Genomic DNA, 26,592 nt, shown 5'->3' on the forward strand with positions numbered 1-26,592 from the left:
TGGCTGCATTTATATTCATTTGCAACATTTCAGAGTCATGTGATCATGTTTTATTTCAGCCATAGCTTTGGGCAGGGATCACAAGTACCTTTGTTCAGTACCATCATAATTTCAAATAGTCACTGAACAAACACTTGTAGGTTGAGAACTATCTGTATACCATAAAATGTGACTCCTCAGTGTGATTTTAAGTATTCTTGACTTAACAAAAATAGGGCAGAGCATGTAGACAAATATAACTTTTACTGATGCCTACTGCTGTAGAATTTGTTTCTATTAGAGTAATAGCCAATTCTGAACTGTGGTTACATTATATAACCAGCTATACCAACTAGAAGTCCAGTTTCCTATGTTAATGTGTGCATCTGTGGCAGAAGAGATTTTAAATTATAAATTCCACCAAACATTCAATAAACCACTACAGACATAAAATAGCAAATCCAATAAAGGATGAATGGGTTTTCTAACTTCTACACCTCTCTACAGTAATATGTTGGTATTTCTGCATTTACTTCTTTGGTTTGGTTTTACAGTGTTAATTTTACATGCCACATTGTCTTTTTTTGATCAGGTGGCCTTATAAATCTAATAAAGTGTCAGTGAATATTCAGATGAAGGTTTTATTGCTTCCAATTCAGCAATATTGAAATATTTAATTAGAAAGTGAAAAAGGCTTGCATCTAAAATAATAATAAAGTACAGTAAACCCAGAGTTAAATAAGGGTCAAATTGGAATCTGTGGAGGTGTACAGGGTTATGTTATATAAACCAGAAGAAATACCTCCGTTTTAGGCAAATGCCAACCATTTTCAATTGCTTTAAGACACTATAATCTTCCCAAAGTTTGATTTTCTTACTATTAAAAAGAAATTCTATGAGTGTTCATCGAAACTCAAATCCTTCTATAGTTGTCTTCAATCTGAGCATTTTTCATTTACACGGATCAAGTCTTCTTAAGAGGACATCTGGCCAGAGACATCAGGAAACTGAATACATCAATTAACAAGGGTGATGTTTGATGTTAAATCACCTTACTCCCTCATAAAAGTTTACAAGTGCAATTCTCCAGTGCAACTAGATATGTTTCTATTCAAAAGATAATCCAGCTAAGCTCAACATGCAGGGTTACATATAAGCAGTTGGATAAAGAGTGTAACCTTAGTATTTTTATTTTAAAAAGTAAATATCAAATAAATGACAAATAAGAGACTGTACCAAATGCTAACACTAAGAGAAAAATTATTTTAAACGGAAAAAAAACTAAGAATAAATAAATGAGAACTTACTGCCTGGCCTGGTCCTTATTGGCGTATGTTACATTTACTACTGCAGTCTCTGTGTCAGTATTCACTAGAATAAAAAAGGATGTATTGAAAAAAATAAATTAAAACTTCCTTTGATCATTTCCTTTAAAAAACTATTTGAATATTATACCACCTTGTTCACAGTTTTCCACAGTTCCATATTGTGCCAGCAAACCATCCAAGACCTATTAAAAAGAAACAAAGTACAATGTAAACTTTGCACAAGTTATACAGTTATATAATAACCTTTCAGCATAATATATATAAATCCCATTATGTTTGGGTTTTACAGAGTTAGTGACATAGCTTTTTCTGTGTTTTTCTTAAATTTAATAATCTTTATTTCTGAATATGAAGCTTCTACATTCAATTTGATCCCCAGGAATTAAATGAATCCGATAATTGTATGTAGTTATTTCTGAGTAGATAAATATAGAATTAGATTATATCCATAACAGTTTAGCATACTGATTTTGTTTTAAATGCATACTAAAGAAATCTTTGTCCTATTCAAGTTTAAACAAAATTAAAGGGACTGCAAAGATGTCTAATACATTACATACAATTGAACACAGACCATTTAAGTTACATTTCTTCACACAGGATTAACACAGGAAAAAGTAGGCTTGAGTCTTAAATCAGCACATATTGAAGCAGGCTTTCTAATTGCTATAATTTTCTTCAAACTCAAAATAAACCATGCTTATTTAGAAAAATGGTTTTTAAAATTGTATTAAAATGGTATTTAAAAAAATATTTCAACTGCTTATTATAGTCAAGAATTTAATAGACAATAGATAATATATTTTGATAAATAAATATAGAAGTATTTACAATTAGTTACAATATTTACAGGAATATTTATTGAAAAGCAAGCTGAATTGAGTTAGTGTGCTTAAAAGGGGATGGGAAAGCAACAAGCAAGTGATTATTTTTTTAACTTCATTAGGCTGAAAAATTCCTTACATATTCTGGAATGTAACCTTTCAAGTCAGGCAGGGCTTAATCAGTAGTTATAATTATTTTTAAATTTTACAATAGCTAGCAATTTTACCATGACTTAAATACTTCATAGAGAGAGACAGAAAGAATAGTCTTCTGAGGCAAGATTGGCTTCTCTTCATTCATTTTAAATAAGAATTCACCTTACTCCCTTTTACAAGTGCAACCTAGTCTGGTCAAGCAACAAATAAGGTTTATGTAGAAGGAAACCTCTTGAAAGGACTTTATTGGATATATTTACAGTCTTTTTTAACCTATCAAAAGCATCTTTCCTAATGCCTTGAAGCTGATCACTAAAACATGAATTATAATAAGCATAGTTTTAAATTAAGCTGAAGAAATGAAATGAAAAATCATATGCCTACTGGTTACCCACTCCTTCAAAAGAAGAAAACAATTGGTTAGATTAACACTTAATTCATGTCTACAATAAACACCCAAAGTCAATGGGATGCAAATTTAAACCTGAATCCAGCCATTATTTTTGAATCAGACACAGTACCTTCCTTTGAATACTAATCTTTGTCTAATATTAGCTTAATCCATCATGATTCTTACATTCTGTCTTTGTGGAAGGATGGGGAGAAATTAAGTGCAATCAGTTTATAAATAGACATACTTTTCATCAGTAAATGTGAAAACCATTTCCAATATAAGCAACATTCTATAAAGACAAAAATACTAAAGATTGAATGCAAAAACAAAACAAAGAAAAATAACCAAGGAATTTATATTCTTGTCTAAATCTCAAATCATAACCTTAGTAATTCTAGCCTCATACTCTAAATTCACATCTTAAATCAATATACATGAATAAATCCAAGAAAAGCATGAGAAATATTTGTACTGGTATTCTAACTTCCTTACTAACTAGACCTTTCTTATGCTTTATAACTACTCCCAATTCCTATTTGATTTTATCAAGTGCAATATTTTACTTTTATTCCTAAAAAAACAAGCCCTCTAACTTAACTCCAAAAACAAATTTTGTCTAAATTGTTCGTCTGCCTCTCAATCTTTACATCAGCAGCCTTGTTGGGCAATAACAGAATTTCTAGCCAAGCTGGTAGTGAGATACTAATCTTGATGAGCAACTGAACAGCAAAGTTTGTTTGTGTGAGTATTTATTCTAGCTAGAAAATAATGTATTCCTTTTTTATGTAGGAACTCTAGCATTTGTCTAATTGGGATCTCCTCTTGTTATAACACAGATACCTTTCTTGCACACAAGAAGCTGCAGTTTTTATACTATAGGCTTTCATTAATCAGATAATGAAAGCCAAGTCATACAGTATTATAAACAGTGTTACCCTATACCCACTCAAAAGCCACAATTATCTTTAACAAAGAGCTACCTAAGCAAATACTGTATTAATATTTTAAGTATTGAAATCAAACATATAGTTCTGTGAAAATGTAACAGCCCTTTTAGATTTCCTCAGTTTTTGAGCATCTGTGTGTTCTTCATGTGAGTTCTACATAAAGAAAATGAATGAACAAATAACAGTAATGTTTTATGCATTGTCCATTTATTTTATAAACAAGTAATTTAACTGCCCACATTTAAAAAATAATAATCACTCTTTCGATTCAGGAGTTAGTTGCATCATTTCTAGCTTTTTGCTCAGTAATTGCAGTCAAATGCTTCTTGTATCTTAGGTAGCTGATTAAGAATGTGTATCCCAAATTTGTTTATCTGTTTTCTTTTTATCTACTTTTAGAATTCATATGGAGAATAGATGTTTGTGGTCACATTTATGCAAAAATATTTAAAATTTGAAAGAATTTATGAACTTTTAAGCAGTTTCTTACATATAAACATCATGAAGCAGGAAGCATTCCTGCCCCAGAGCTAATTGTCTCAATATAGACACTGAATACTCATGATCAAATTGGGGATTGTTGAAATGTTGTCAAGTAAACAAATCACAAAGCATACAAACTTGGTTGCTCTTTATGATCCCAGATTTGTTCAACACATCATATTTAATGCATATTATGTACAAATTGTGATATATGGTATATTTATTTCAGATCTGTAAGGCTTAGTAGAGATTTCAATTCATAGCATTAATGCCAGTTATTTAAATGGTATGTGTATAGAATGTATATATACAATCTCTTACAATTTCATGCATTCAAAAGTAATTTGTCAATAAAGCTGCATGCAAGCTTTAGGATATAAATATAGGTGAGACACCACCTGTGGGTACTTAGCTGCCTATCTTTAATAAATCTGCATATACACTAATTTTATTTTATGAACCTTCTTTCATCTCAATTAAATTCCTTTCCCACTATGTCACATTATTTTTACCTTTCTATAAGAATGTTTTAATGGCAACTGCTTCAATGTGTTACCACTATTATATGAAAAATTCTGTTTTTTCCAGATATTTTAAGTATTTTATTTTTACTGACACAACTGACACATCCTACTATTATTACACGTTACAGTCTCCCTAAAAATTGGGGGAAATGGGGAATAATAAGATACTATTGTTGATAAATACAAATATTCAAAGACTTCAACAGCTCTTCAGGATCCAAAACCTATCAAATATATTATTTAGGCAAACAAATATAAATTTTACAAAATATATCTGGGAGAACTACAGCATGAGAAAGAGGCACAAATAGAAAGGTATTTTCATATTGTTGTGATAATTTCTATCCTGATTTTATAAAATCTTCAGCCAGCATGTTGCTTTGAAAATATTTAGAGACAGAAAATTAATTATACAAATTCCATCACAATGTTCATGTTTCTAAAGATCAGGAAAGCACTAACGAGCCTTTAAAATGGGAATAAATCAGAATCACCGAGGATTGCACTGTATAACTCTGAAAACATTTAACTGTAATTTCCCTCCATTTAACTTCAACTGTCCAATTGAGGGCAATTGAAATAAATACTTGGATGTCTCTGTAGTTCAAAGTTGTAAACTAACATCTCGAGAACAAAAAACTGTTGTCAAATTTTGCATATGCGAAGAGTTAGAAGAGAAAAAAGTGAGAGAACAAGAGGCAAGTTGATAGGCAAAAGGCATACCATCAATTTATCCTCTTATAAACAGGTTGAAAATTTAACATTTAAAGATGAATGCCTACCTCCCACTGCAAGTGTGGTGGAATATTTCGGATTTGAAGTTTTCGACTCCTAGTGATAGAAGTTGGGGTGGGGAGAGAAATATTGTTAAGACAATTTATAAATTTAAAGCACTACTGAATATTTCAAACAATATATGGGGAAAATATTATGACAGAAAGTTTGTCCTATCTCAAGCTTCTTTAAAAACATCCAACAAAATGGACTATCTAAGATACTGCTTTTCATACTGTTGTATTGATGTACTAATATTGATTTCTAGAAATTCATTTCTTTCAATATAACTTCCCCATGCATATAGTTTAGATATGAAATTAACTGCTTTTTACACTTATAAAAGTTTGTTTAGTTAGAGGATTTGTATGGCTGCCCACTTTCAGTGATTCTGGGCACTTACAAACAATAATTTGTCATTTATTGCCAAGACTGAAGTTCCCAAAATGGCATCAATTTAATTAGCACTTAAATTTTAAAGATTTCATGTCTCTCATATTCTGATTGACTATTACATTCTCATCTGTTCTTAAACACACATCCAGATATGAAAGCTTTTTATCTCTAACAGTACAGCAAGATCTTACAATATTTTTTTTACTCGTCTCATAACTGCTTTGGCCAAAAATGAAAGTATCTATTCTCAAACTCATGTACCTTGTATCCTCAAGGACCTACCAGAACACAGAATCATGTTATAGCACCATCCAAGAAATGAATGGGTTTTAAAGTCATAAATAAACACACATAAGAGTAAAACATACTGGATATAATAGGTATCAATGCTTTGAAACAAAAAGTCCTTGAATTTTTTTTGCAATTTCTGTTCTATTATATATTACATCTATTACAAAAAATCCAGCAAGAAAACTTCAGTAAGTTTTTAGAAGATATATCCAGTATTAAATTCTGTACTATTATTTTTACTTATCTAATATTTTCTTTCTTCTTTAGAGAGAGGGAGATGAGATAAAGCAAGAATGCTGAAGATATTTCTAATTTGTCACATTTTAACTATACCCAATTTACTGAGCTCCAAACACAAAAGAGCCAACAAGAAATAGATCCCTAGGCAATACACACAAACATGCATTCACAGCTATTGATCACTACTCACCACTAGTCCATTCTTCCCCACTGCTATTACTATTCCTACAACTTCAGGTATTATCCCTTTTGAGTTCTGCTACTTCACTGAGTATTCTAGAGAAAAATATCTCCTTCTAGCTGCTTCAGACTACTTTACTAAGACATACCTTCTTCTTGTTGTCTCCTACACACCACAACCAGCTGTCTCTGAGTACAGCTTTTATAGTCAAGGTTGCAGTGCTGATCAGGAGAGAATTTAAAGAGACAAGACAAACGCAGCACCTGTGTTTGCCATTTTCTGGGCAGCCTGCTCTTTTACATAAATGTAACAAAGCATCAGCATTTCAAGACGAAAATAAATTAAGAAATTCTAGCTAGCTGCATTAATTGCATGGAACTTAAGATTGTATTACACCTTATCTTACATTAAGGGTTCTGAAAACTATCAACCAACCAATCAACCCAGTATTTGTATGAATTTATGTTCTATCTATTCTGGAATATAAAAAGCAATTAAATTAAATGTATGTGTATCTTCTAGATACAATACAACATCACAATAATGTACAGTAGAGAAGAGCTTTATTGGCCAAGTGTGATTAGACACAAAAGGAATTCAGCTCCTGAGCAAAAGGCCCCAGTGTACATGCAAACGATAATAACCATGATACCAACAGAGAAGATGGGAAGTATAATAATAGTACAGCTATACAATATGAGTAAATATACTTAGACATAAGACAGGCTTGTGAAAATGAGGTGTTCAGCAAAGAGATGGCACAAGAGAAAACTGAAACAATGCTCTTAATATAAAAAATCATCTAACTCTTTTGTATAAGACAGGCAGACGAATCCTAAGACTGTATTTTCTTGGCTGCTCCCTCTCTTCTAGATTTCTTCCTATAGTTTAGCTGATGGCATATAGCCCAGAAGGAAAGATAAAAAGTATCTGCTACAGGTACAGCCCTGGGGAACTGTCAATTCTCATTTGGCTTAAATACAATGTATAGCTTGGAAAGAAAGTGTTATTTTCCTTCATGGTCATTTTTAAAGCAGAAAAACCACTTCAGAGAACTTCATTTATCTCTGGAAAGTTGCTTGATATTAAGTACTTGCAACATTTACATTAATTTGTAGAACAGCTTCATTAGTCTGTTACATTTAAAAGCCTTACGTGATTCCAAAGTGGCTCCGTACATTTTACATAGGCTTTGTCATCAAAGAACTACACATTTCTGAAACAGCACTTCTACAATATGCAGCCTTTTTTTGAGTGATTTATTGTTTGCGAGTTTGATGTGTGTGTGTGGTGCGTGTGTGTGTGTACACACATACAGATTTTGTAATATTGTTGCTCTTAACAGGTATTTGAAGAAAGATACAAATACTCAGATGGTTCACCAAAGTTGGTTGGTACTTCCAAGAAAAGAAAAGATTGGACCTTCAAAAGAATGACATTTTTTCGTAATAAAACTGAAGAATAAATTTTATTCTGTATACAGTATGAACCAGGGGGTCTGCAACCTCCAGGCCATGGACCAGTACTGGTCCAAGGCCTGCTAGGAACAGAGTAGCATAAGCAGCAGGTGACTGAGCAAAGTTTAATCTACACATGCACAGAATCTACCATGTTTCTCCAACAATATGCCCCCTCCCAATAGGAAGACCCAGCATGTTTTCTAGGCATAAAATGAAATTAAGCCCCTCCCCCCAAATTTAGGCCTAGTTTAAAACATGTGAAATTGGGGGGGGAGGTGGGGGGAACTTTCCATTAGGAGTGCCCCGTGGGAAGCTATGCCTCATCAGCCGCTCCTTACAGCCAAACATGGTGGAGCACAGAGAGTTCCCTTACTCAGGTCAGCAGGCGGGTGGTGTCGGCGTGGATGTCCAGCAACATTTCAGCCACTTCTCAGGCCTCCATAGCTTCCACGGTTCCCTCCGGTGCTGGCGCCTCTCTCACCAGCGCCATCTCCAACAACAGCATCTGAGTCGCTCCCGCTTTTCCCCCATCCCCGTAACAGGAAAAAAATTTGAGGTACCTGGGAGCGCCGCACGCTGCATTTTGGTTTAATTCTGAGCGGCTGAGTGGGCATGAGAAGAGCCGAACGAGTGTCTCTGCTGGTGTTACCCTTGGTGCTCCAGCCTCGGGCTCTGCAAGTTTGCAAAAGTCCCAGTGCACAGCCCGTTCCTGCATTCCAAGTGCCCAGGCTGAGTGCAGCTGTCCCTTTCTCGCCAGCACTGTCTCCAACAACAGCGGCAGCAGCAGCGGGAACCGTGGAAGCATTTCAGCCACTTCTCGGGTGAGGGAGCCACCTCCATAACTTCTAGTTATGGAGAAAGATGTCCTAGCCATTTTTTCAGGGCTCAAAAAAAATAAGACCCGGCCTTATTATATGAGAAACATGGTAGGTTGCGTGCAAAATCCCTCCCACCCGATAAAACTGGTCTCTGATATCATAAAGTATGCTTATTTAGTGGATTCAGTTGGTAAGGAAGAAATTTAGGGCTAGGCACTTGTTTTCTTGTGTTTAGGAAAAGAAACCAGATGGATAACATGCTGAAGTCAAGTAAGAGATTGGTTATAAGGAAAGACATGATGATCTTAGATAAGCTGATAAAGGATAAATATTCTCCTTTGGTAACCAAAAACAGAATAGTTTCAACAAGTTTCCTGCAGCCATGTATGACTGAAAACTTGACATTGAGAAACAAAGAGAGACAGCTTTGAATTATTGTTTGGAGATGGTTACTAAGAACAGTCTGCACAAGAACAGCCAATGTTTCAGTCCTGAAGGAAATACAGACTGACTGCTCCCTTGAGACAAATTATTAGCAAGCAGAAACTCACATTATTTTGGGCATGTAATGTGAATGGATGGAGTACAAAAAAGAACTGCATTTGGTAAGCTAGTAAGGGAAGTAGGGAATAAAGACAATAGATAAGATAAACAAATGGGATCAATGATATCAGTGGAAATAGCCAGGAAAGGCTGTGGATTAAGACAAGGACTAGTCAAGATGGAAGGCATTTGTCCGTATAGTCACCAGTAATCAGATCAAACATAAGGACACCAAAATAATTAATGCTGAGTTATAATCATTGTAATTTGAGAAGTGAAAGATTTTTCATGCAATAATTCACTATCTCCATTAATTTTTCTATTGATATATATATAGTAAATTGGTAAATATTCAATAGATGTTTTGTTACAATAATGCACTTATAATTACATTATTCACCAATAATCAGCAGGATTTCATATAATTGTTTAGGCATGATTTTATACATTGAAATATTAATTCATGATTGAAAAACACTAAATATTTTCTTTCTTCTCTGAATTCACGTCTTAAAGATGTACAACTTGGCAAAAAAAAAATCTTATCCATGCAGTTGTGTAATGAGTTTTTGGGGAAGCTTAAATTATACCACTCTTAAATGCTTGTACCAAATAAGTACAGAAATAAAAAATTGTCCAAATATTGATATATTTTAATAGGACTATACCCAGTAACAATTTAAACTAAATCCTAAAAGGACAGGTGTACAGTCAATCTTAATATACATTGCTGATCTTATCAGTTGTCCTATGGGAGGTAATTTTAGCAAAGCCCTTCTTTGTGAATAGGATTGAAAAAGTGCCACTATAAAACTTCTTGGGATCAGTGGTCCCTAACCTTTTGGGCATCAGGGACCAGTTCCGTGGAGATAGATTTTTCTGTGGACCAGAAGGGGTGTGGTTTCATGTGCTGCCTGTATCTCACAGATGGGGCTTCACACTTTTGTGTGATCCTCTCTGGTAGGCTGTGGGCTAATTCTGGTTCATGGACTGGAAGTTGGGGACTCTGATATACAGGATTTCATAATATTCATAACATTTCTAGGAGACTTCATCTAGGAATGGCTTTTCATTAATTTGTGGATTATTATCAGTAGATTTTACTTTCTACTGTATTCTAAACAGGCCATAGAAGAACTGAATCAGTCCCTCCCAAACATTTGGGTTGAAAAGATTTTTGGATGCTCTGACTGAATTTTAGTTCCCTGATGTCATTGCCAGCATCAGAAGATAAATAAAGTTATTGCAATACGATATCTTTTATTAAAAGGAAGTAGTTAGCAGTATATATTTCTGTTGGTTTGTGATAATATCAGATTGCTCAGGCGTAACTCTATGCAGGTATACTTTTGACATTTTAGGCTGAATCTATAATGGTTTTTAAAAATTGTGAATCATTTACATTTTCAATATTTCTGCATATAATTATGTAAAGAAATTATATAAAAATAAAATTATTTAAGGAGCCTCTGTGGCGCAGTGGTTAGAGTACAGTACCTCAAACTACTTCTGCTGCAGCCAGCTGCCTACAATTTGGCAGTTCAAATCCCACCAGGCTCAAGGTTGACTCAGCCTTCCATCCTTCTGAGGTGAGTAAAATGAGGACCAGATTGTTGGGGGCAATATGCTGACTCTGTAAACCGTTTAGAGAGGGCTGTAAAGCACTATAAAGCAGTATATAAGTCTAAGTGCTACTTCTATTGCCCTTTTACATCTCGTTGAAACATTTAACATTATTACCTAAAACATTAAATTTAATAATCCCTTTAAAACTACATAGCATATATAAATCAGATTCTGCATGATTTTTCTCCTTTTAAATTTCATTAAATTCCCCCCCCCCCCAAAAGGACATATTAATCTACTCATTCAAACAGTAAAACAATCCTAAGCCCTAAAGTTAATTTCATTTCAGCTCTCCTCCTATGTCATTTATTTCCATATATTTAATACACATATTCCATTAATAATTCCATATTTAAACCAAAAAAGCCAACATTCCAATCTTACAAATATTTCAATATATATAATATACTTATTCCATTATTTGTTACAATTATCTCTCTACATAAAGAGGAAGAGCATTAGATTCCGTTATCCAAAAAAATAACAATTTTGTTTTTCCATCTTGTCATTCTATAAGTCCCTATTTTGTAACTATAAATTTATTGCTATTACCACTCAATACCCTGCAGAATCCCCTTTTTATATAATAATCATCCATTATGTCTGTGTCCAATTTAGGATTTCCCCATTTTTTTACAATTCCCATATTTCTTTGTTTCCAAATCCTGTTTCTTGTCCCTTCTTTCCCCGTCTTTTCTCCTTTGTTCTTTCACTCCAGTTTTTATCCCTCTCTCTATTTATAGCTTCCTTTTGCCCTTTGAATTTCTGCTGACTCTTTTTCCCTTTTTTAATTTTTCAGATATTCCCCTTTTTATTTAATTTCTTAAATCTCCTGTATTTATTTCCAACTCTTTTCTTCTTTCTTTCAAGAATTCTTGGTTCTTGATGATCACTAAAGATAGTCTCTTCCATGATTTGCTCCACCTCCTCTTCTGCCTTTTGTCTTTGTTGTTCATATTCTGCTGCCGCATTTTCAATAAATTTTAAAGCAAAACCCAGCGATTCACCTCGTTCTTGTAGTGTTTCTTTCATTTTTATGAGTTCCATTTTTAATGCCAGAAGAGAAATTGTCATTTTACAACTTTCTGATTCACAATTTAATCCAAATCGTATCTTTAAAGTTTATTTCCAACAGTCAACTTTTCTTCCTCTCAAGTTTTTAAGTCTCCGCTAATCCAGTGCCAAATTCATGTCAGAATCAGCAACTAATCCAAAGGCAGAATCTTCCTATAATTCTTTCTTTGTTACAATGTTTCAATTTTTCAAAGTTCTTGCTTTATTGTATCAATTTCCATGCAATTTCAAGAAACAAGAGTTTTTTTTAAAAGAAAAACAAGTTGAGTTTAACTGAGATGGCACTCTTTATTGTGCTAAGTGTTCGCCCCCTCTTTTCTTTTTTCTTTTCTATTATTCAGAGCTTTTTAAACCACAATTTTCCAATAAGAAAAAGATCAAACCCAGTTGATATTAAATTTCCTCTTTAACGGTCTACAGTTCAGCTTTATTAGTGTCAATATAAAATCAAAGTATACTTATCCAAGTTGATTATATAGTTCCTTCTCCAGCTTCTACCTTTTGGCCCTGATGCTATCAAAAGCAATTCACACCTTTTTTTTCTCTCTTTCTCTTCGCTGCTTAGATCCTTTCTTAAAGATTCTTTGAAATGTTAATCCTGGGGGTATCTTCCATTTGATTATATTGTCCCATTCCTCCTGCTGTTTGCTTCTTTCTCTCTCTCCTGCACAATCTTATTCCAGTCTAATCTTCCCCTTCAGGGTGGCCATTTTAGACCACCGCTTCAGGCATCTTTGGGAGGGAGCAATTGCCTAGCCGGGGAGGGGATTTGTGACTCCCCTCTACCCAGCTGATGGTCTCCCCTTTCTCTGCCACCCCTACGAGGTAGCTTCTGCCCCGAATCCAAAGGATTGGGGCTCTCCGATGCCGAAGCACGAACCAAAGCTGCGCATAATTGCGGTCAGCAGTCCGTCTTTGGGGAAGCTCAAAGCAGGAAGTTCTTAGGCATTATTCTTGAGGTTTTGGAAACTTCCTTAAGTATTACAAGCCTTGCTTTTGTTGTGATCTTGGTAGACATTCCTGAGGAAGAGTTACAATGGTTTAAATTCCCTCTATTTGTACAAAATCTGTCTGGCAGTGGAATCCTAGAATCTTTGGAAATAGTTTTATAATCAATTTTATTCTGGTGAGAATCAACTGTTTTGGGGAGATTCTCAGAAATTTCCATAATTTGAGCCATGACCCGCTTCTACATTCCTTGATTGTGAAGATTAGATAGCGAATATCCAGAATTCTGTTCTTTAAAATAATGTAAGATTTCCACATTCCTACCAAATCATCATCCCTGTGACTGAAACAGTTGCCTCTATTTTCCCCTTTAAATGATCTGATACAGGTAGTATTTCACTTACAATCACAACTAAGCCCAAAATTTATGTTGCTAAGCCAGGTATTTTAGTGAGTTTTGCCCCAATTTACAACTTTTCTTGCAACAATTAACTGAATCACTGCAGTTGTTAAATTAGTCACACAGTTGTCAAGTGAGAATCATTGACTTTGCTTGTCAGGTCACAAAATGTGATTCCATGACACCGGGATACTGCAACCGTCGTAAGGCAGTTGCCAAGTGTCTGAATGTTGATCATGTAACCATGGGGATGCTACGATGGTGATTAAGTGTGAAAACAGTCGTTTTCTATGCGGTTGTAACTTTGAATGATCACAGGCATGATATTCCCCTCTGAAAAAAAAAATCTGAAAAGTAGCCAGGGGTGCAGGGGTTGCCTAAGCACCCGCCGTGGTCCGCGCAGTGCCCCGGTGGGAATTAAATTGGCAACGCCCCCTTGAAGCTTTAGCAGAGTATCAGGCAAAACTTTGCAACGAGGTTCGCTTCCTTCTCGCATTCGCTCCCGCGTCTCCACCGCCCACCCTGCGTGCACTCTTTCGAGACTGGCCAAGAGACCCCGTGCCGCGCGCCAAGAAATCACACACACAACACCAACACTACCGACAACACACATTCATACTAACCAATTAATGGCCTCCATTCTGCTCTGGGTTCCCCAGGCCCACTGGCAGAACCAAGTTTTCAGGGCCTTCCAGAGGAGTGTCAGAGTGACAGCCAGTCTAATCAGGGGGGTGTGGGGTATGATGTTCCAGAAAGAGGGAGCCACCACGGAGATGTTCTCCCGAGCCCCTGCCAGCCCCCAGAAACCCACCCCTACTCCTCCTGCTCTTTCTCCCAAGGAGACCCTAAGATCAGGCCAGGGGTGGACACTAGCAGCCCCACTTGCTTGGCTGAACTTGTGCTTCACACCCCCTCTTTGCTCCACTCACACAATGCCATCACCCCCAACCCTGAAGTAACACCCACCCACCAAGCCTTCTGGCCAAATTGTGAACCACCCAAGGAAAAGTTTGCAAAGAGCAGAACTTGAAACGCCCTGCTGCCTTCCCCATCGACTTTGCTTGGCAAGTGGGCTTAATGACTCATCCTCCTCACTTAATGACTGCAATGGGCACTGCCAGGATTGCTGTCACTATGCAATGGGACCCTGAACTTTATAACCATATTATTGATGATGAAAATCCTGGTCCCAAACACCTGATGTTTCCTTACCTCCCAGCTCTAGTGGGTCAGGTAGATGTGACCGGCAATAGATAACCTGGTCCCAAGCCACTTCCACCTTGAGTTACTCCCTTCTTGTACGCTGCGGTAAGAAATGACCTTGCAGGTGAGCTTTTTCCAATCAGGAACGGACTGCCCCATCCCCCGAACCCCAGGCAGAGTAAACCTCGCCGCTCCCCCCCTGCTCCTTCGGCTTGGCAGCCTCTGCAGCGAGGCAAATGCTGGGGACCCTAAGGGCACGCAGGACGCTTTTTTAAAATTATTACTTTATTAGCCAGGACAAGTAGTTTCCCCAAGGGCATTTTTGGTGAAGGGACGGAGCACAGAGCCTGTGTTTCCCAGGGCTCCCCCCCTGCATCCTTTGACCTCGTGCTTCTGGTCTCCTCGGGGAATCTCCTCCACTGAACAGAGCAGGGATGTTCCGCCAGCGCGCTGAGTGGCTCCTCCAGTCATTGCAGGGGAGCACAGTGGTGCTCCCGCAATTACCCAAGGGACAGGGCTTCTATTCATTCCCTGAAGCTGCCAGCCAGTGCGAGGTTAGCTAAACCGCTCAGAGCAGCAAGAAAGGTGCCAATTCGCCTTCTCCCCATGAACCGCCAGCCTTAGACTCACTTTCTTTGGGAAGGGAGCCTTAGGGCTTCCTTCCCAGCTGGAGAAGATGGCGGGGCAGGGTAATTCAAGCTGCCGCCGCTGCCACCAATCCTCCATGGGAGGAGCCCCGTCAGAAGACTTGTGCCTCTGCCTCTCCTCAAGCTGTTCCTTTTGGGGGGCGACTTCCAAAAAAAATTGGAATTCCGATTTTAGTCAGCAGAATATCATGTCTGTGATCACTAAATGAATTGATATGAATTAAGTACTTTCTGTATTCCTGGAGGGTCACATACTTTGGCAATACACTAATATGTAGTTTTCGATCATTTTCAATAAATCAATGAATACATATGTATACACTGTTTTTGATGTATTTGTTTAACTGCATTATCTTTTTCTAGTTTTAGGATTTGAGAGGAGAGGACATGTTAAGTCGGCTTCATGCAGAAATATTGAAAATTCAAAAGGTTTCACAAAGTTTTAAACAGCACTATATTCCAAAAAGCCAAATGTAACTTGGTGAAACATGCCTTGGTTACACTTAAATGGACAATGTGAGTGACACTGAGCAAGTACTGAACTATGGTCTGAAACTTCAACTAGTTCAGAGTGTGGCAGTAACAATGGAGTTATATATTTTTCTGTACATGGAATCATCTGTTTTTTTCTGAAATTTTTAAGTCTTCTGAGCACAATTCAAAGCATTTATCTTTTTTAACATATTTTATTGATTAAATTATTAAAACATTGGACACGGTGTAATCTTCCTGACATTCCTTTTTGCCATACATGTTATAATATATAATACATATTTTATATACATTTATACAATTCGTTTCTATCCGTAATTACCCATTCTACAGATTCTACTTTTTATTCTGGGTCCTTCCTTTTTTAACCCACCTTTGATAAAATTTATTCCATATCTTGTAGTATTCTGTCTCATCTTTATTTTTTAATTCCAGAGTCAATCTATCCATTTCAGCACATATCAATATCTTCTTTATCACCTTACTTTCATTGAGAATTTTTCTATCTTTCCATTTTTGGGCAAAAATCATTCTTGCTGCCGTGATAATGTGTACAATTAGATAATCTCCTCTTTACTATATCTTTCTGTCATGATTCCAAGTAAAAGTAATTCTGGTCCATAATCTACACATTTCCAACAGTTTGGTGACAAGTTTTTATACATTTTAGCCAATTTTGCTGGAAAACATCTTATATAAATTTTCCTTATACAATGTGGCCAATGTTATCTTTTTATTTTGCTCCCATAGTGCTTGCCATTTATCCAAATCTATATTATGTCCAAATTTTTTGACCCATACCACCGTTTTCTTTACCTGTTTCTCCTCTATCTTATAATTCAATAAAAATTTATAAATTTTCCTTATCAATTTATATCAATTTTCCTTATCAATTTTTTGTCTGTCCCCAATATAATTGCATCTACTGTTGTGGCTTGTCAACTAATCCCCCATATTCTTTTGGGTCTTTCCCATATTTTGATTGAATTTGTAAGTAGGCCCACCATTCCAATTCTACCCCTTCTTTTAGCTCTTGTCTGGACTTCAGTTCCCTTTTTCCATTTATAATATCCTTGTATGTGATAATTTTTTACTGGTTCAAATAACGCCTCTAAAGTGGATAACCAAGCTGGAATTTCCATATAATTTTGCTGTTTGACTTTACTCCATACCATAAACAATGTTTATCTAATATGATGTCTTTGAAAATATATATGTGCACCGTGCCATACCACAAAAATGCATGCCAATCTAGTGATAGTAATCTTCTATTTTTTAAGGTTATCCAATTTTTTTCACCCAGGTGAGCTTTGCTGCTTGATAATATATTTCCAATCTGGTAAGCTAAAACCTCTTTCTTTAGCTTCTTGTTGGAGTTTTAATTTGAACCTAGGTTTTTTTTCCTTGCCATATGTAATTTAGTGTCATTTTATTCAAATTTCCCCCCCAAAATTATCTAGTTTTACGGGTATATTTTGGAACAGAAAAAGTAGTTTTGGCAATACATTCATTTTGATTACAGCTATACTACCCATTAGGAAAAGCCTCAGATATCTCCATCTTTCCAGATCTTCTTTTATTTGTTTCACTAATTTACCATAGTTATCCTCTTTGGCTGTTGTGCATCTTGCCAACATGTTAATCCCTAAATATTTCATTTCTTTTAACTATTTGAATATCTATTCCCTTGGCAAGGTTTTCTTTTTGTTTGTTCGTCATATTCTTGACTGTCATTTTTGATTTTTTCTTTATTTTTAATCACACAATAATCTTCTAGTATCTTTATAAGTTTCGGCCCCGATTGTTGTGGTTCCTCCAAAATAAAACATATTCCAAACAAGAAGCCAAAATAATAATAAACAGAGAGATGACAATAAAATAAAATAAAATCCAGAAAGGAACAAGACAAGGATGCCCTATATATCCCCACTATTATTCATACTAATCCTGGAAGTGTTAACAAGGATAATCAGGAAAAAAAACACAAAAAGATCTAGAAATCAAGAAAGAATCATTTAAATTCCAAGCATTTGCAGACGACTTAGTTTTTATTTTGGAGGAATTCCAAGCATTTATCAATAACACTACCACATCCTAAATAATCTGGTCTCAGTATTTCTTATGGATAACTTCCTTGTGTACTTGCCTGCTCATGTCCTTATATCTGATGAAAAAGACTTTCCCTGAGAGTTAATTATTACAAATGCATAAATATATTTCAGTAGAAACATTTGTTTAAAGTATCTCATGCTTTCATTTACTGATTTGCACAATATAATTCCTATTGTCTTTGCTCATTTGTGAACATTTGTTTTATCATAATGGTATTTTACTTAAATTTCTTATATTTTATCATTATTTTTCTGCCTTAGATTAAAAATGTACCTGAAAGAACAAGACCAGACCTACTTCCCAGAACAGTATATTCAGCACTTAAAATATTTTTCTAAAGACAAAGATGCTGTGAAATGACCTTTCTAAAGCATCTGTGTGTACAATCCCTTGTTGACATACTATTCTTAAAGCACTGAAAATAAATTCTGTATAATAATTTTTGAAATTTACATGCTTTATCTCTTAATTTCAATTTTGGATAGTTACCATCCTCACTTTTTACTTTTTTAAATAAAACATTACACTAGAAACTTGCAAGTCTTTTTGCTCAATTATAAGTACAATTTGGATGGAAGCCAAATAGTTTCTTTAGACATGCCCAAGGCACACACTTATTTTTTTTTTTTATTCTCACTGTGCTGTAACACAGATGCTTTGATTCAATTTCAGAAATGATTTCCAGTGTGCACAGAGCAGAAGGTCAATTCCTCTTAGGCACATACATTGGAATTAATTAAGCTGCCTTTTGAAACATACTGGCTGGGACCTAAATCTAAATTTACCAATCACACTTTCTATTCTGTTGTAACCAAAAACATACCTTCTGTCATGAAAATTAAAAATGAAAAAGGCAGGAGAAAGGAATAGAGAAAATAGTGTAAGAAAGGAAACTTCAAGATTTGCTATCTTCTCCATTTTTGTTCATGATGATCTTCTATCATATTCTTTTTCAAACTTTTCATAACTATGTGCATTGAACCACAATTGTACCATGACTTTGAAACCGTATTAACACTTATCACTATTAAAAATGACATATATATTGTGTGGCTCCTTGGTATCCTCTGCGCTTGGTTGTTTTCTTGCATACATTTCATTACCAACCTAGGTAACTTAATCAATGCTAGAAGGGAGTGGGGTTTGCTCTCATTTTATATACTAGTGGCTTGCTTTCTCAATGTTGATGAGAGTGGTCCTGATGCTTCTTTGATTGCGAGTTTTCCTTCCCATTCAAAATTACTACAAAATTAAACATGACCTGCAAGCTTTCCATCTCTTCTTATAGCATAAATCTCACATAAGCCACAAGATTCCCAGTAATATTTTTAAATATATTGAAAAACTATCATCCATCTTCCAAAATCTAACTACATATATAATCCGTGAATCCCTTTGCAATAACTAAGAAGAAAAATTGCTCTGTTATCTACATATTATTATGATTCACAACTACATGTTGTTACATGATTTATCATATTTTTGCTATTTGGTTTATTTAGTCCTTAAAAACAAACACATAATCCTAGCACCAATTTCATGAACAAAAGATTAATTTTCTGAAAAATACATGTAAGTTTTATCATCCAAAACATTTAATGTATCATTATGCAGGATATACAGACTGTTTCAGCATATAGTTTGCATACCCAAGCCCATAAAAATTGTGATTATTAAAACAAGTGTGCTAAATTTTCGGTATGGTTTTACACAGGAACTTTAGGACTATCAGTAGAAAATGCCCAAATGACTGTGGTGAGTGAAAAAACATATGGCTACATTTGCTTCAAGCAAGGATTATCCTGAGCATCATATATAGTATAAGGTAACTGAAAATGACATTAGTTCAAATTATTAACTTCATTTCCAAAAACTCATCTTTGACCATCTTTCTCTCTAGGCCTGTTATCTTTACAAAATATTTCTCATGACTCTAATCAATGCAATCTATGAATATGATAACAAAAATAGAATGCTAAGAAAATATCAACATAAAAGGAACAGATGTAATGGACTCCTGAAAACGAGCATTTTTTTAGTCCCAGATAGAAAAATGGTACCCATTTTCTGATCTGGAAATGTTTTTCAGATCATGAAGTTTGTGATTTGGACTACTAGAAAAGAACATTATTCTCTTTCCTGATTGTACTGGGTAATCTTTAATTTCATCTTCCTCCACAGCTGAGTCAGTGAGAAAGGAGTGCTAAGAAAGTCAGACAATAACCCAAATCCATAGCAATATACAAACCACGCACTCAAAATGACTAGAACACAACAGATATCAAGTGAGAGAATTCTGATGTAGAGATGAACGATGATTTGGCAATAAAATATATAAAAAGTACAAAGGGGGAGATTTCCACCCTGAATGTTCCTCCCTGAAATTCTTTTCTCTGATGTTTATTTGGTATTTGTTAGATTTATGGATGTTTATCTCATTAAAAGTGAAGTGTCTGAGCAGAGTACAATAATCTAATGAAGCAACATACATAAAAATAACCATCATATAAAAATAAGACATCCTAGATCTGAATGAATGAAATATTCTTATTACTTTGTTCATTACATAGTGGAATGTGCTGACAACAAAATCACACAAAATTATCAATGGAAATCAAATTTAGCAACCCATGGAGGTCTGGATTTGGAGTTACACTCAAAATTAAAGTGGAAAAAAACACTACAGGCTGATCCAACTTTGATGTAATGTCCTTAAAACAAGTCAAAATGAGGCTCAGTAGTGTGTGTGGCCTCCATGTGCCTGTATGACCTCCTTACAACGCCTGGGCATGCTCCTGATGAGGTGGCAGATGGTCTCCTGAGGGATCTCTTCCCATACCTGGACTAAAGCATCCCCCGACTCCTGGACAGTCTATGGTGCAATGTGACATTGGTGGATGGAGCGAGACATGATATCCCAGATGTGCTCAATTGGATTCAGGTCTGAGGAACAGGTGGGCCAATCCATAGCATCAATGCCTTCGTCTTGCAGGAACTGCTGATATACTCCAGCCACATGAGGTCTAGCATAGTCTTGCATTAGGAGGAACCCAGGGCCAACTGCACCAGCATATGGTCTCACAAGGGGTCTGAGGATCTCATCTTGGCACCTAATGGAGTCAGGCTGCCTCTGGGGAGCACATGGAGGGCTGTGCGGCCCCCTAAAGAAATGCGACCCTACACCATTACTGGCCCACTGCCAAACCGGTCATGCTGGAGGATGTTGCAGGCAGTAGAACGTTCTCCACGGCATCTCCAGACCCTGTCATGTCTGTCACATGTGCTCAGTGTGAACCTGCTTTAATCTGTGAAGAGCACAGGGCATCAGTGGCGAATTTGCCAATCTTGGTGTTCTCTGGCAAATGCCAAACGTCCTGCAAGGTGTTGGGCTGTAAGCACAACCCCTGCCTGTGGACATCGGGCCCTCATAACACCCCCAGGGAGTCTGTTTCTGACCGTTTGAGCAGCCACATGCACATTTGTGGCCCGCTGGAGGCCATTTTGCAGGGCTCTGGCAGTGCTCCTCCTGTCCCTCCTTGCACAAAGGAGGAGGTAGTGGTCCTGATACTGGGTTGTTGCCCTCCTATGGCCTTCTCTGCATCTCCTGATGTACTGGCCTGTCTCCTGGTAGGGCCTCCATGCTCTGGACACTACGCTGACAGACACAGCAAACCTTCTTGCCACAGCTCGCATTGATGTGCCATCCTGGATGAGCTGCACTACCCGAGCCACTTGTGTGGGTTGTAGACTCCGTCTCATGCTACCACTAGAGTGAAAGCACCTCCAGCGTTCAAAAGTGTCCAAACCATCAGCCAGAAAGCATAGGAACTGAGAAGTGGTCTCTGGCCACCACTTGCAGAACCACTCCTTTATTGGGGATGTCTATGTCTATGCTTTCCACCTGTTGTCTATTCCATTTGCACAACAGCATGTGAAGCTGATTGTTAATCAGTGTTGCTACCTAAGTGGACAGTTTGATTTCAAAGCAGTGTGACTGACTTGGAGTTACATTGTGTTGTTTAAATGTTCCCTTTATTTTTTTGAAATTTAAAAATCAGGACTAAAATAATGTTAAAGATTAAAATATATAAACCCAAAGTATGGAGAAAGAGAATATAACTATCTCAGTAATGAAACCATCTGACCATTTCCCTGGTTCCCTTGGACCACAAACCTGATGATTTAAGGAACTAGAGAAGACCAAAAAAAGGTTTGGTTAAAGGAGTTAACCAAATCTTTGAGGAGAGAATGCTACACAAGTCTGCAAGCATGGTAAAGATCACCAAATTTAATCACTTCAAATCACCAAATTTAAGTCCCTGGCAAATGATAATTGCAGCATATCATCTCTGTTTGATCTAATGGGACAGGCTCATATAATCAGGCAGAGGCAGTCCCTCAGATCATGAAAGGATTTAAAAGTTAAAACCAGCTATTTGAATTTGGCCTGAAAGCAAACTGGCAATCAAAGCCAGTTTGACATGTGATGTTCTAGAAGCACACAGGCCATAGCATTCTGCATCTTCAAGGGCAGCCCTGTGTAGAAAGCATTTCACTAATCCAATATGGATCTAACTTGGGGGTATACCATTGTTAGCAGTGTCTCCTGATCCAGGAACAGTCATCCCAAATGCAACTGTCCCTTCTTCTTCAAGCAAAGTCATGAGTCAGGAAGATTCTAGAATTTGCACTGGGTTTACCTGGGACATTGCAACCTGATCAAAAAGGTGGCATAATCCTGGAATCACTCAACCCCCAAACCAAGAGCCACTCTGCTTGTCAGAGTTCAGCTGAAACCTGATGTTTCCCATCCAATCCCTAACAGTCTTCAAGCAATGGTTTAAGACATTCATGGAGTTTCTTAATTCATCAGGTCAGAGCCTTAAAGTAGGATATCATCAGGATACTGATACCTCACCCTGCGGCAACGGAGGAGCACACCCAATGGTGTCATGTAATGTTAAAAAGGAGAGAGCACTGAATTCTGCAGCAGCCCACATAATAGGGACCTAGGATAGAATCTTTCCTCTCCAATTAACACAAGACTGGAATCAATCCTGGAGAAAGGAGTTGAATCAATACTGTGCCATCCACTCCCAATCTTCTGACTGTTTCCAAAAGGATGCCATGGTCAAGTACCATGTAAGAGGTTCTATGAACCCTCTTTACCCAAAGGACTGGACTGTTTCTGAAGTCTAAAACAGGCAGGTAACATTCAGAAATAGCTCAGACAGATGCCCCTCTAATTCACTGAACTATAAAAGGAAGATCAGGAAGTACATCATAAACAAACTTACAAGGTTCTGCTATAATAGCCAGTCTCAATAAAAGTAGCTTTAGCCTTCTAATGGAATTGATTTCCTGGACTGATCTGTTTAATCACTGATAAAAAGTACTGTATTCTATGAGCTAGTCTAGAGTATGCATTGAGCATATTTAATACTGTTTACTTCAGTTAAAAGACATGCATCTGCATAAAACACTTAACATATAGAAAATTGATTATATCCTGTTTATATAATTATATCATGTTTATCTCAAATCAGTAAGCAGGCGATATAATTAGTATGATACATGTAATCCTTGATTTACAACCACAGTTGAACTAGAATTTCCATCATTAAATGATGATTTGGTTAAGTAAATTATGACCAATTTACTTTCTTTGCCATAGTTGTTTCATGTAGTCGTTAAGCGAATCAAGCTTCCTCCATTGGCTTCGCTTGTCAGAAAGTTCCTAGGCAGGTCACAAATTGGGATTACATATCCAGAGTAAATATCTATTGCCAAATGCCTAGATTTTGATCATGTGACCATGGAAATGCTACAATGATCATATAATGAGTTGCAGTGGCGCAGTGGTTAAGAGTGCAGTACTGCAGGCTATTTCTGCTGACTGCCAGCTGCCTGCAATTTGGCAGTTCAAATCACACCAGGCTCAAGGTTGACTCTGCCTTCCATCCATCCAAGGTGGGTAAAATGGGGACCCAGATTGTTGGGGGCAATATACTGACTCTGTAAACAGCTTAGAGAGGGCTGTAAAGCACTGTGAAGCAGTATATAAATCTTAGTGCTATTGCTGTAAGTGCAAGGACCGGTCATAAGCCACCTTTTTTCAGCACCATAACTTTGAATGGTTGTAAAACAAATAGTCGTAAGACAAACCCACATATATATTTTATAGGAACTTGTAGGTTGATACCTGTAAAACGATTTTTTTTCATCCAAAGAGGAGCCTTTAGATCTACTAACTTGGATATAAAAGTGAGTTTATTTTTTTCCAAGTTTTTTATTTTTTAAATTTTATGCATCTTTTCACATGAGCAATGTTTGTACATAGTCATATTTTCATTTCCATTAATCTTAGATAATATTTATATTTATTATATAAAAGTGAATTTAAAGCATCACAAAGCTGTGGTTGGCTTTTCATAACGTACCTTAAGTAGTCTGATTACAATTAAAATTGTTATTTCATTTTTGAATCTTGGTTCAAACATGATTTGCAAACATGAAACATAGATCTACTCGTGGAAAGTTATAAATTACTTGTGCGGACACAACTCAACAAGAGAGGAAAAACAGATCTACAACAATCCAGCCCAGTCTGATTTCTAGGCAAGTTATCATAGGAAACTCATAATGGAGACAGTTTATCATTAATTTATAACTATCCCTAATAGGAGTTTCAATAATTTCTTTTATTTATTTTTGTACTAAAATTATGTTATCAAATCCAGGAGGACCCTGACATTTTACAACAAAAGAAACATATCTAAAAGTAGAAACAATAAACATTAATAGGTAAAATATCCAAGTAAAACCATCTTCAGTAAACTCAAATCAATAAATTCAAGTCCTAACAAAATCAAGAAACTCCTCCATCAAAATGACAATAGACCACTCAAGTCCCTGTTAAATAAATGTCTTCTCTGCTTTCTGAAAAACCTGCACCAAGAAGGAAAAATCTAAATCTCCACTTCCATTCACTGTCAGGATTCAACAATGTGCATTTCTTTATAAGGAAACAGCTTATTAAAATTTCTACATTTATTCTTTTAGGATGGGAAAGCAGAAGTGTAAATTGTATTTTAAGTATGGCTATCAAGGATTGGGGGCTATTCTGTATAAGATATAGGATATCAAGCAGAAGCAAGAAAAGATACCAGCCACATCCAAAGCGAAATAAATAAACATCTCCATATACCTGCATGAAATCACAGAGCTTAGGTCTGTTGAAATTGGCAACCTATTTCTTGTGTTCTGCCAATTCAGGGAAGAAATGGTTCCACAGACTGTAAAAGTACTTTATTAAATCAAATACAATTCCTGGTAAATACAGGGAAACATCTATGTAGTGTCTTAGCAGTTTTATAAATAGATTACCATTATATATTTTTTCAATCTAATATAAAACTTAATAGATATATCTTATGGTCATAAGTCACCTCTTTTGGCAGGATTTTCATTTAGCCTCTAGAGCAGACTTGGGCATTTTATAGCCCTGGGCCACATTCAGCTCACTTGAGGGCAATAGGAAATTAGAGATCAAATGTAAATAATCACGCTGCAGGAGACAAGAGGAGAAACCCGGTGTGATCCAGCTCTGTGCAATCACTGTGCACTCCTTCAGTTGGCTAGTGGCTGCAGAAAGTGCTTTTCTGCACCTGTGCAGCGCTTTCACCAGGCGCAGTTAAAGTTCAGAACGGAGGATCAAATTAAGTTACATTGGTTCAACTCTTCACAGTACCCTAGCTTTTCATGTGGCTACTTGGGAAAATTAATGCCCACCCCTAACCCCCGCCTTAGAGACAAGTCAGTCCTCTGGAAAAGGCAGCAACAGCTTGCAACCTTCCCTATCCATTTCCCATCTGATTTTTGGGAGAAGTGTCAGGAAAGATTGCAAATGGTGATCGCATAATATTGTGGTGCTTGGTAACTGATCATCAGTACAAAATAGGTCGCAAAGCATCCAGATTACAATCACATGACCGTGGAAGTGGTACAATTATTCTTCCATGGCCTGAAACGCTTATAATATTTCAAAGTCCCTTTTTCCAAAGCCATCATAATTCAAATCATCATTACATGAACAGTCTTTAAGCTGAAAACTATATGTATTAAGCAATCCTGCTTAGCCTCCAAGTGCAGATGAGGAAAGCAAGATGCCTTTTTTGTCCCTACATTCAGAATCTCTCATACGATGAGGAAAATTCCAACTTACAAAGAGAAACTGATTCTAGAAAAGGTGCATTTCCCAAAATTATTTTACATTTATTCCGAAAACTAGATTCCTTTTCCTAGGAATATGACAAAGTTGAAACCAGTGAATCCTTTTTGAATGCCCTTACATCAATAGATGTGTGTATCCTTAAGTCCCAATAAGAACCACTATGCTGGTCCTGAAGCCAAATCTGTGGGGAGAGAGGGGAAGTTCATACATTTACCCTTCATTCAGAAAAACTGGACAGCTATTACTTCAATTTCTCTGCCAAACAAATGAGCAGCTGATGGGAGCTGGGCAATGGAGAAGAATAGGTGGGTAAAATGGTTGCCTTGTTTTAGTTTTGCCTGCATAATATTCTTGTTTTTTCCTTCAATATTTTATCAGAGGTCTACAGTTGAAAATAGCAATTTCAAACTATTTATATACAGTATCATTGCCATTACAGAAGAAATAATAATTTTGCCAATCCTGTTATACTGAATAGCCCCCAAATCTATTTCCCAATTATTAGTTATCAATAATAAA

General features: G+C 36.3%; 1 protein-coding gene across 3 annotated transcripts in view; it reads right to left on the reverse strand.

Annotated features, from left to right (window-relative positions):
- Positions 1–26,592, reverse strand: part of IGF2BP3 (insulin like growth factor 2 mRNA binding protein 3) — a 63,465-nt gene that overhangs the window by 29,438 nt on the left and 7,435 nt on the right. For all 3 annotated transcript variants that reach the window (XM_087916498.1, XM_087916497.1, XM_026706400.2), the window contains 3 exons: positions 5,418–5,466; positions 1,438–1,489; positions 1,287–1,350 (listed from right to left, as the gene is read on the reverse strand). In XM_087916498.1, coding sequence (XP_087772624.1) covers positions 1,287–1,350; positions 1,438–1,489; positions 5,418–5,466 — 165 coding nt within the window. The remainder of the gene's footprint in view (positions 1–1,286; positions 1,351–1,437; positions 1,490–5,417; positions 5,467–26,592) is intronic.

Source organism: Pseudonaja textilis, chromosome Z (genome assembly GCF_049901715.1).
Source record: "Pseudonaja textilis isolate UNSWEBS1 chromosome Z, rPseTex1.2, whole genome shotgun sequence".
NCBI classification, from domain to species: Eukaryota; Metazoa; Chordata; class Lepidosauria; order Squamata; family Elapidae; genus Pseudonaja; species Pseudonaja textilis.